Source organism: Prionailurus viverrinus, chromosome B1 (assembly GCF_022837055.1).
Source record: "Prionailurus viverrinus isolate Anna chromosome B1, UM_Priviv_1.0, whole genome shotgun sequence".
NCBI classification, from domain to species: Eukaryota; Metazoa; Chordata; class Mammalia; order Carnivora; family Felidae; genus Prionailurus; species Prionailurus viverrinus.
The window spans coordinates 102,275,666-102,288,123 of NC_062564.1; the positions used below are offsets into that span (position 1 = coordinate 102,275,666).

General features: G+C 38.2%; 1 protein-coding gene across 4 annotated transcripts in view; it reads right to left on the reverse strand.

The window, feature by feature from the left end:
• ADAD1 (adenosine deaminase domain containing 1) overlaps positions 1-4,275 on the reverse strand; it is a 120,359-nt gene extending 116,084 nt beyond the window's left edge. For 3 of the 4 annotated variants that reach the window (XM_047857537.1, XM_047857534.1, XM_047857536.1), the window contains exons 1-3: positions 4,209-4,275; positions 3,475-3,654; positions 2,557-2,745 (exon numbers count right to left, since the gene is read on the reverse strand). In XM_047857537.1, coding sequence (XP_047713493.1) covers positions 2,557-2,745; positions 3,475-3,654; positions 4,209-4,260 — 421 coding nt within the window. In that variant the 5' untranslated portion in view covers positions 4,261-4,275. Of the gene's footprint in view, positions 1-2,556; positions 2,746-3,474; positions 3,655-3,995; positions 4,156-4,208 lie in introns of those variants that run through there. The other variant, XM_047857535.1, reaches the window with a different exon arrangement.
• Between the last annotated feature and the right edge of the window lie 8,183 nt (positions 4,276-12,458).

Genomic DNA, 12,458 nt, shown 5'->3' on the forward strand with positions numbered 1-12,458 from the left:
GCATGAACAGTAGGGCCAGCTTTAGAGTATAGATCATACATGGAGGGACAGGGTCTTGTATAAAGAAATACCTGGCAATAGAAAGCACCCAAATATCTATTGAATGACCAACAAGAGGTAAAATGTGGAGCCTCTGGCAACATCTCTCTTCTCCCACCTTCTGAGTACTCTGATACTCTTGTAAGCCCCAGAACAAAAATATCCCTTTGAAGAAATCCTGTGAACCAATCAGGGTGTCATGGTAAGCAATTCAAACCACCATAACTTTCAAGGCAAGTGGAGGGGAGAGAATTCACGAGGAAAACCAAAACAAACAACAGTTTTATACTGAATGTCCAGTCATCCAAAATTCCTAGAAGGATTAGTTTTACACAATTACTTTTACCTAGTTTTCATATTTGCCTAATGAAAACTGAAGTGGAATCATCTAAATTTATAGGCCAAAGATTTTTCCAGTTCAAGTTTTACTTGTTGGTATTCAGACTTTAGAAGTTCTCTAGTTAATGCAAGTCTCTACTCGTTATGGATGGCTAGGTACAGTGTCACTCCACATAAGCCTCATCATCACTGTTATTATTACTTCCTTACATATTACACTAACTTCTGGGTTTCCATATATATCAAAGTTTTACAAGTAACTCCTGACTACATTTGAGTAAATTGCTTTCCTCCCACCATCTATGACTTCAGTTTCCCAAATTCCTTCATTATGATCACCTAGGTTCCCGTCCCAACTTACTAAACCTTGTAATATTTTGTATATTTATTTAACAAGGGTGAGATTATTATGTGTGAGATATGACCCATCAAATTTGTGAATAAGACCTCTGTGTCAGAGTACTGAGCCTTTAAGCTTCATCCCATCATGCTTCAGGTTCTCAAACTTAGGATGTATCTAAATCACCTGTAGAGTTGTTAAAATATACTCTGGTGTCATTACTAAACCTACTCATTCAGATTATTCAACTAGTAGTATACACATAAAGTAAATATCATTACTTATCAATGGGTTGTAGTTGTGAGCAGCTTTTACTAAGTTCAATGAAGATTTGCCCTCACATTTTTTTTCTTACTATGACCAACAGCTTACATTTTCCAAGAGCATTCTGAGAAGAATGGAGGGAAATACAACTAGTGACACAAAAATAAAGTCCACAGTACCAATCATGAAGTAATCCCACCTACAGTGACTAGACCTTGGAAAACTCCCACTCGCGATATTAAGACTCTATTTTTGTCACATGTTTACCAGTTATTTCATTCAAAACAACAGACTGGAAACTTGACTTCACTATGACAATCTTTGCTAAAATCTCAAAAACTTTAAATCCTTTTGCAAAGATACCTTGAGACCCATGTTGGCAAAAGTTAGTATCAGTAAGAGAAAATTTAAAAACCAAGCTACTTAATAATGTGTTTTTATACACAAATACCCATAGGAACCCACACATATGTGTACACATATATATATATATTTTTAAGGATTGTGTTTCTTTGACTCATACTTTTAGCCTGTCAATACCTGTTAAGAGCATTTATTTTCTTAAAAAATTTTTTTTTACATTTATTCATTTTTGAGAGACAGAGAGAGACAGAGCATGAGTGGGGAAGGGGCAGAGAGAGAGGGAGACACAGAATCTGAAGCAGGCTCCAGGCTCTGACCTGCCAGCACAGAGCCCGACGTGGGGCTTGAACTCATGAACTGCGAGATCATGACCTGAGCCGAAGTCAGACACTCAACCAACTGAGCCACCCAGGCACCCCAAGAGCATTTATTTTCTTATCCCTCTACTTTCCGAAAGTTCTATCTAATCATTGGTCATAAGGTAAAGAGATCAGAGGCTGCTGTTTGCATTTTATTTGATCTTTACTCCTGCAGCCTTCCACAGGCACAATGTGGTAAAAGACCCTTCTGGTTGGGAGGTGGTTTAAGCAAGAACGGAGAAAATAGTCACACACATCTGCAGAAAGGGTATTCATCATATACTATTTTCGATATACTATCCAAGTCCTAGTTTCACTTTTAGAAGTGAAATTCAGAATTTCATTTGAATTTCAGTTCATTTCACTTGAATTTCACTAACAGGATTTCAGTTCAACTAGCCACACACAAAAAATTAAAATTCAGTGATTAGAAAAATTTTGTACATGTATGTTATTTGCAGAAAAGTATGAATATAAAAATTTCTGAAGTATATTTGTCAAAACATAATAGTTACCTAACCCCAACATTACATGAATATAGAAAATAACCAAATATAGTACCACTTGTACTCTCTGCTTTAAAAAAAATGTTTTTTTTAACATTTTTGAGAGACAGAGCACGAACAGGGGAGGTGTGGAGACAGAGGGAGATATAGAATCTGAAGCAGGCTCTAGGCTCTGAGCTGTCAGCACAGAGCCCAACATGGGGCTCAAACCCATGAACTATGAGATCATGACCTGAGCTGAAGTTGGACACTTAATCCACTGAGCCATCTAGGCACCCGTTTGCTATGCTTTTCATAGGAAAGTATTTTCCAGTACTGCAATAACCAGATACAACTTTCCACTTGCCTGTTGTTACTGTTTCCTTAAGGTCAAGGTGAACTCGTTGCATTTGTGCAAATTGGTGCAAAGCTGACACAGGATTTATCTCTCCACGTTTGTATTTCATTATAAATTCCTTGGGTATTTTTTTTGGAGGAAGGACAGGATTTGAAGTAGATGAAAGACCTTTGGAAAGCAATGGTTCTGGAAAATTACCTAAAAATAAATGTTTACAGTGGTCAGTTCTGTAAAATAATAATAATAAAAAAAGTAAAAGCACTAAATCCTCCCCTAAAATGGAAGATTGTCCCTGATAGATCTAATTGTTTTTCATTACAGGTAAGTTTCTACTAAAAAATTTTGGCACACATGACAAGTGCAACCTGTTGAAGCAAATACCTTTTGGAGTACTCAAACTATTTGCAAAGAAGTACTATAATTGTCATAACATTAAGTGAGGTCAAGGTTTTCAGAGACTCTCAAAAGTCATTTTTTTACACATAATGTCACTAAGACCTAGACTGAGGACATAGTCCTGGGACTAACACAAATTTGTTTCCCATTCACTGTTTTATATTACTTTTCACTTCGAATTCAATTGACTTTAGGTGTTTGTCCCTGCTTTGTACTTAATCTCAGTGATATATTTAATAGAAACCAGTGTAAGTTCAGTCTCTTCCCTGAGGGGGCTAACACAACTGCACCTCAAAAAAGCAAGACACCCTATAAGTGGTTAAATAGTAAAATAATTAATTGCATAGCAAGGGGAAAGATTTCTACAGGCCTCCTTCAGTGTTCAGAGTCAAATCTGAGTTCCAGATGGGACACAGCCGCTGGTAAATGGATATATAGTCAGGGAACATTTAAACTGGAGGCTCAACAATACTTACTGGCCATCCCAGATTCTTAACACAGACATTATTGCAAATGAAAAAGAAGTCATACCCGTCACTTGCGTAACCTTGGATGCCATATTCGACAGGCTGTAACTTTCTGAAGAATATCCTGTGGGTGTAGCTACCGTCTGGGCTGATGGCTGAACTGGCAAGTTCTTTTTCAGCATCTGAGCAAAGCTAGGGACCCGGGAACTCTGAAACCAGTCATTGTTGCCAGACATTTTCTCGCCTATAAATCATACGAAAATTGGCAGAAAACAAAAAAACAAAGTACTAGATAAAAATAATCTGAAATTAAAAATAATATATATTCCCATAAATGGCTTGAACACACACGACATAGAACTAAATCTCGTTAACTTATGTCATGACTGCTTTGTAACTAGAGTTTGAACAGGCACGGGATTCATCCCGCCTATAGCCCTTCCGTAAGTGCTGCTACAAAAGGGTAACGAAGAGTCAAAACAGTTGGCCGGAAAAGCCCCTACATCTACCCGGGGGTCAGAGAAAAACAGAAAACATAAAAGCATAAGACTCTCAAAGGCCTATTCCAGCCCAACTCCCACCCACCAAAATTGTCCTTCCTGCCCTGTAGGTCGGAGACCTAGCGGCAGGCCGGGGGGCTCGCCAGCCACAGCTGCCGCCGCCGTTGCTTCCTCCTCCCGGTTCGACCTCGGGCTTCAAGGCTCACGAGGCCAGAACTGCATCTTTCAAAAGCAGCCTGGTGGCGTCCCAGCAGTACGCGGACTAACACCCCACAACCCTCCTCATCCAATCACCAACCGTCTGCGGGGCTGTGCTCCCGCCCCCACGCTTGCGCCTGCGCCAGCGCCATGGCAGTGCACTCTGGGCTGTGCGGCCTGCGTCAACAAACGGAGAGACGTAGGGCGTCACGCGTTCGACGTCCTGTGATGCCGACCTTGTTCTCTCTGAGCGTGGGTACCCAGACCCCCCTAAGGGGCCCTCACTACCACGGAAGTCAGGTAAAGCTGCGTAGCCAGGCCTTTCTACTGTCGTACCCAATGCCCTCCACACACCTGGCGCTACCATTTTCATGAAGCACTGTGTTAGAGCCGGGGTGCTTGGGGGTGTCCCTGGGGTACCAATGTGTGGATGGTTTCAAAGAAACTTTTCGTTTTATCTCTGGTTATGCTGAGAAGGCCCCTGTGGACAAGGATTGGCCTCAACAGTGCCTTTACTCTTTACAGGGAAAAAAAACTTTGGACTTTGCATTAGTTTCACTGCTGGTACCAAACAATAAACAATCATGAAAACAGGTGGGGACATTGAAAGCTAATGGCTGTAATATCTGAGTGATAAACTCATTGTGGGTGTTTTCTTCAATTCTTTGCACTCGTGAAGGTTGAAGGAGACCCTAATGGAGGTGTTAGCTGACAGATGGTAAATTAAATAAATTTACCCATGAAGGCAATTTGTTTTTTAATCTATATACATTATGGTGTTGTAGATAGGATTTTGATGTATGCTAAGTCCATTTTGGCCCAAATCCAAGGGAGCTGTTTTTTTTTGTTTTGTTTTGTTTTTTTTTTTTAGTGTAATAACCTTAAAAGAATCGCCTTGTAAAGACTCAAGCCCTCCCTTCTTTCCTAAGGAGAATATTAAGACCACACTATACCTGTGACTACTTACTTAATTTACCTTCTGGCTAATGCCTGCCTCTATTTTTCTTTAGTAAATTACCAATCGAGTTTGGCATGTAACGCAGAAGGAATTGAAGAATTGAGTGATAGCATTATTACAATATATAAATGCTCCCCTACTTTTTTTTATATAGGCAAGATTTCTCAAGGGTTAAATCATTTTAAAAGAAAAAGAATAGAATTGATGGTATTCTACCTCATTATAGCAAGGAGTAATATCTGTCCACAAATACGTGGACTAATTGGAAGAAAAAAAAAAACCTTAATTCCTCTTATAAGTAATGCATTTTCAGTAAAGGTATATTTTTCTTTAGTGATTACCAAAATGTATTGATATGTCACTTTGATCAAATGCCCATTAATAATTGTAATGATAATTCAAAGCAGAATTCTTTTTCCTTAACATTTAGAGACTTTTACTTACAGGAAATTAAAAAATTCAAATGGTGTTGCCAAGAAGTATGATAGGGATGAATAAAACTTCTGAGTACAAAAACATGTAATTACATTAGGATCAAATTTGAGGAGGGACATGGAATGGAAATAGAAGGCCAAGAAGTTAAAGGAATTACTCTTAAAATTAAAAATTACTCTTAAAGTGTATATAAAAATTACTCTTAAAGTGTATATAAATATGTATATATAAATAAGTGTATATAAATAATAAATAATAAATAAATAAATAAGTGTATATAAATAATGTTTTATTTTGAAATAATTTTAGATTTACAGAAGAATTGTAAAGATAACACAGAGTTTCCTTATACTCTTCCATTCAGTTTTCCTTATTGTCAACATTATTATTTTTTTAATGTTTACTTACTTTTGAGAGAGAGGGCAAGCAGGAGAGGGGGCAGAGATAGAGAGGGAAACAAGGAATCCGAAGCAGGCTCCAGGCTCCAAGCTGTCAGCACAGAGCTCAACACAGGCTTGAACTCACAGACCGTGAGATCATGACCTGAGCCCGAAGTCAGTCGCTTAACCTGAGCCACCAGGTGCCCCTCCTTATTGTTAACATTATATGTAACAATAGCACAATTTTCAAACCTAAGAAATTGGTATTAGTACAACACTACTAACTATACTATACACTTCATTAGGATTTCACTAGTTTTTCAATTAATGTCCATTCAATCCAGGATATTACATTGCACTTGGTGGTCCCGTCTTAGTCTTCTGTGGCCTGTGATAGTTTTCAGTTTTTGCTTTTTTTCATGACCTTGACACTTTTGAAGAGTAGTGATTGAATACTTTGTAGAATGGCCCTAAATTTGGGTTTGCCTAATGTTTTCTCATGGTTATGCAAGAGTTAAGAGTATTTGGGGAGACGACTACATAGGTGAAGTTCACTTCTCATAGCATATTTGGGAGTACATGATATTAGCAGCTATTGCTGATATTAACTTTGATGACTTGGTTAAGGTTGTGTCTCCAGTTTCTCTTCTGTCAAGTTACCATTTTTCTTTTCTGTACTCTTTGTTAGAAGGATTCCATCCCAGAGAGAGGAGTATCACAGAATTTGTGGACATATATTAAAACCACCATATTAATAAACATTTTGAAGGAGATATTTTGAGGTTATGCAAATATCTTGTTTCACCCTGGAGTTTCACTAATTTTCATTCATCTTTGGATCTTGCCTCAAGCAATTATCACTGTGGTGTTTTTTTTTTTTTTAATATGCTTTCTCAGTTAAATTTCCTTTTTATTGAGATACTATTGACATAAATTAGTTTCAGGTGTACAGTGTAATGATTTGTTATCTGTATATACTATGAATTGATCACCACAATAAGACGATTTAAAATCCATCCCCCAAATCTTTTTTCTTTTTTTGTGGTAAAAACTTTTGAGATATACTTTGATATACTTTCTTAGCAACTTTTAGTGTATTTCAGAGATGTAGCAGGTTTAGTTCTAGACCACTGTGATAATGCAAATGTCACAATACAGAAAGTCAAATGAGTTTTTTGGTTTCCAGTGCATATAAAAGTAATGTTAATACTATCTGTAGTCTATTAAATGTGCAATAGCAATATGTCTAAAAACACAATGTACAAACTTAACTTAAAAATACTTTGTTGCTAAAAAAAAAATGCTACCATCATCTGAGTAGTAATCTTTTTGCTGGTGGAGAGTTTTGCATTGATATTGATAGCTGCTGACTGATCAGGATGGCCTTGCTGAAGGTTGAGTGGATGTGGCAATTTCTTTAAGATAACAATGAATTTGGTGCATCAATACTTTTCACTGATGATTTTTCTGTAGCACACAATGCTATTTGGTAGCATTTTACTCACATGCCTTTCAGATTTAGAATCAATCCTTCTCAAACCCTACTGCTGCTTTATCAACTTAGTTTATGTAATATTTTAAACCTTTTGTTGTCATTTCAACACTCTTTACAATATCTTCACCAGGTGTAGATTCCTTCTCAAGAAGCTACTTTCTTTGTTGATCCATTAGAAGCAGCTCCTCATCCATTCAAATTTTATCGTTAGATTGCAGCAATTCCATCACACCTTTAGTTTCTACCTCTAATTGTAGTTTTCTTGCTATTTTTACCATGTCTGCAATCACTTCCTCCTCTGAAGTCTTGAACCCATCAAAGTCATCCATGAAAGTTGGAAGCAACTTCTTCTAAACTCCTGTTTATGTTGATGTTTTGACCTCTTATGAATCATGGATGTTCTTAATGGCATCTAGAACGGTGAATCCTTTCTAAAATGTTTTCCTTTTATTTTGCCCATATCCATCAGAAGAATCATATCTATGGCAGCTATAGCCTTAAAAATTAAGTCTTCTTAATAAGACTTGAAAGTGAAAATTAATCTTTGATCCATGGGGTGCAAAATAGATGTTGTGTTAGCAAGAATGAAGGTAACATTAATTTTATTATATATCTCCATAAGAGCTCTTGGGTGATCAAGTGCATTGTCAATTGAGCTTAAAATATTCAGTAAACCATGTTATAAACAGACGTGCTGTCATCCAGGCTTTGTTGTTCCTTTGATAGAACATGAGCAGAGTAGAGTTAGCACAGTTCTTAAGGACCCTTTTCAAAATAGCAAATGAGAATGGGCTTCAATTTATAATCACCAGCTGCATTAGCTGTTAAGAATGTCAGCTTCTCCTTTGAAGCCAGGCATTGAGTTCTCTCTAGCTCTGAAAGTCCTAGATAACATCTTCTTCCAACAGCAGGCTGTTTTGTCTACATTGAAGATCTGTTGTTTAGTGTAGCCATCTTCATTAATTATCTTAGCTAGGTTTTCTGGATAACTTGCTGCTGTTTCAACTTGTACATTTATGTTATGAAAATGGCTTCTTTCCTTAATGAAACAACCTCTGCTAGCTTCAGACTTTTCTTCTGCATCTTACTCACATCTTCTCAGCCTTCATAGAATTGAAGAGAGTGAGGACCTTGCTCTGGATTAGGCTTTGGCTTAAGGGAGTGCCGTGGCTGCTTTGATCTTCTATCCAGACCACTGAAACTTTCTCCATATCAGCAATAAGGCTGCTTCACTTTGTTATCATTTGTGTGTTCCCTAGAATAGCACTTTTAATTTCCATCAAGAACTTCTCCTTTGCATTCACAAATTGAATGTTTGGTGCCAGAGACCTAGCTTTCAGCCGGTCTCCAGTTCCAACACTTCCTCACCAAACGTAATCATTTCTAGCTTTTGATTTAAAGTGAGAGACAGAAACTCTGCCTCTCACTTGAACACTTAGAGGCGATTTTAGTGTTATTAATTGTCCTAGTTTTTTTTTAATTAAAAAAAATGTTTTTTTAACGTTAATTTATTTTTGAGACAGAGACAGAGCATGAACAGGGGAGGGGCAGAGAGAGAGGGAGACACAGAATCTGAAACAGGCTCCAGGCTCTGAGCAGTCAGCACAGAGCCCGACGTGGGGCTCAAACTCACGGACCTCGAGATCATGACCTAAGCTGAAGTTTGACGCTTAACCGACTGAGCCACCTAGGTGCTCCTAATTGTCCTAGTTTAAAGATTGTTTTGTCTCAGGGAATTAGGAGGCCCAAGGAGAGAGAATGGAATTGCTGGTTGGTGGAACAGTCAGAACGTACACAACATTTATCAATTAAGTCTGTGTTATATGGGTGCAGTTTTTGGCACCCCAAAACAATTACAACAGTAATATCAAAGATCACTGATAACAGATCACCATAACAAATGTAGTAATAATTGAAAAGTTTGAAATATTGTGAAAATTACCAAAATGTGACACAGAGGAAGTGAGCAAATGCTTTTGGAAAAATGGCACCAATAGATTTGCTTGACTTAGGGTTGCCACAAACCTTTAATTTATAAAAAAAAAAAAAAGCAATATCTGCAAAGTGAGATAAAGCAAAAACACAGTAGAATGAGTTATGTTTTTATACAATACAGTGTTGCTAACTATGGTCACTATGGTCTCTACATTACATCCTCAGGACTTATAACTGAAAGATTGTACCTTTTGATCCCCACACCCCTGGCCACGGGCAATGACCAATCTCTTCTATCTATGAGTCTGTTTTTTTTTTTTTTTAATTCCAAACTTATGTGAGATCATACAGTATTTGTGTTTCCCTATCTGACTTTATCTCACTTAGCATAATGCCCTTAAGATCTATGCGTCTTGTCCCAAATGGCAAAATTTTATTTTTTCTTTTTTTAATTTAATTTTTAGTTAATATACAATGCAATATTGGTTTCAGAACTATAATTCATTGATTCATCACTTACATACAAGTGCTTATCACAACAAGTGCCTTCCTTAATTCCCATCATCCATTTAGCCCAGCTCCCACCCACCTCCCTTCATCAACCCTCAGTTTGTTCTCTATCATTAAGAGTCTTGTGTGGTTTGTTTCCCTTTCTTCTCTCCAACCCCCCCCCCCCAACTTCCCCTATGTTCATTTGTCTTCTCTAATTCCATATATGAGTGAAATCATATGATACTTGTCTTTCTCTGATTCAAATATTTTGTTTAGTGTAATACATTCTAGCTATTTCCACATCATTGCAAATGGCAAGACTTCAATTTTTTTGATGGCTGAGTAGTATTCCATAATATATACACACCACATCTTCTTTTTCCATTCATCATTGGATGGACATTTAGGCTCTCACCATAGTTTGTTTGACTGTTGTTGATAATGCTGCTATAAACATTGAGGTGCATGTACCCCTTTGAATCTATACTTTTGTGTCCTTTGGGTAAATACCTAAGTATTTAATTGCTGGATCATAGGGTGAAATTGCTGGATTCAAGGGTAGTTCTATTTTTAGTTTTTTTGAGGAACCTCCATGCTGTTCTCCATAATGGCTGCACCAATTTGCATTCCCATTCAGCACATTGAATGTTTCCCGCCACTCCCTTCTGGCCTGTGAAGTTTCAGTGGACAGGTTTGCTCCTAACCATATGTGTCTACCCTTGTAGGTTAAGGACCTTTTGTCTTTAGCTGCTTTCAGAATTCTCTCTTTATCTTTGTATTTTGGAAGTTTCACTATGATATGTCTTGGTGTTGACCTGTTTTTGTTGATTTTGAGGGTGGGGTTCTCTGTGCCTGTTGGACTTGAATGCCTGTTTCCTTTCCCAGATTAGGGAAGTTCTGTGCTAAAGTTTGTTCAAATAAACCATTTGCCCCTTTTTCCTGCTCTTCTTCTGGGACTTCAATGATATGGATATCATTTTGCCTTATGGAACCACTGAGTTCCATAATTCTCCTTTTGTGATGTAACCGTTTCCTTTCCCTTTTCATTTCAGCTTCATTATTTTCCATCATTTTATCTTCTGTATCGCCTTTTCTCTCCTCTGCTTTTTTAACTCTCATTGTGACTGTATCCAGTCAGTTTGGGTTCTCAGTTATAACATTTTGTAAATTCAGCCTTACTAGTTTTTAGGTCTTTGATCTCTGTAGCAAGGGTTTCTTTGGTGTCTTCTATGCTTTTTCAAGCCCAGCTAGTAGTCTTATGACTGTTGTTCTAAATTCTTGTTCACATTTATTGCTTATATCTGTTTTGAGCAAGTCCCTGGCTGAGATTTCTTTTTGACGTTCCTTTTGGGGAGAATTCCTCCATCTTGTCATTTTGGCTAAGTTTCTGTGTTTTGCAAGTTTTAAAAGGTTGTTATGTTTCCTGCACCTGAGAGTAATGCTATATTAAAAAGGAGTCATACAGGGCGCCTGGGTGGCTCAGTTGGTTAAACATCTGACTTCGGCTCAGGTCATGATCTCGTGGTTCATGAGTTTGAGCCCTGCATTGGGCTGTCAATGCAGAGTCTGCTTTGGATCCTCTGTCCCCTTCTCTCTGCCCCTACCCTGCTTGTTCTCCCTGTCTCTCTCCCTCCCTCTCCCCCTCTCCCTTTCTTCCTCCTTCTCTCTCTCCCAAAAATAAATAAACATTTTTGAAAAATTTTTTAAAAAGGGGGTCATGCACTGTTTAGGGCCTGGCACTCCAGGAAGTGTTTCTGGTGTATACTGTGTGCATGCCCTCTTGCTGTTGTGTTTTGGCTGCTCTTTCTCACTGGTTAGTCCTCTGCAGAGCTTCTCCTTGCTTGCAGTGGTGGAGTGCTTGAAACTTTAACTAGGTGTGCTTTGATATTTTTGTTAAAATAAGCCTTGAACCTGCCAAGCTGTCTCCCTCTAACCGTGGAGATCCTTTTCCCAGTCTTTAGATTGATTTCCTGGGTGTTCCAAGGGATCTGACCTCAATACATCTGTGTTTTAGGGACAAGGAAAGCTCAGGGTCCTCCTTCTATGTCATCTTAGCTTCTCCTCCTCAAGATTTTATTTTTTATAGATGAATAGTTTTCTGTTGTGTGTGTGCATGTGTGTGTCACATCATCTTTAACCATCTAATTAAAAATTTTTTTAAATGTTTGTTTACTTTTGAGAGAGAGAGAGAGAGAGACAGAGTGCAAGCAGAGGAGGGGCAGAGACAAAGGGAAACACAGAATCTGAAGCAAGCTCCAGGCTCTGAGCCATCAGCACAGAGCCCCACACGGGGCTTGAAAGCATGACCTGCAAGATCATGACCTGAGCCAAAGTCAGAAGCTTAACAACTGAGCCACCCAGGTGCCCTTCATCTTTATTCATTTATATATTGATGGAACTTTAGGTTGCTTCCTATCATGGCTATTGTAAATAATGCAGTGAACATGGGGGTGCAGATATCTCTTTGAGTTAGTCTTCATTTCCTCAAGCTTAATATCCATGTTGGTTCACAAGCTCCGATGTGTTGGTGTGGGAGCTTTCCGGGTGTAATCTGAAACTGATTCTCATACACAGAGGACAGGGACAGACTAAAGACAGAGGTAGGTCATTCCAGGTTGGTAGATGGCAAGTTTTAATAAGCAAAAGGAACTAATA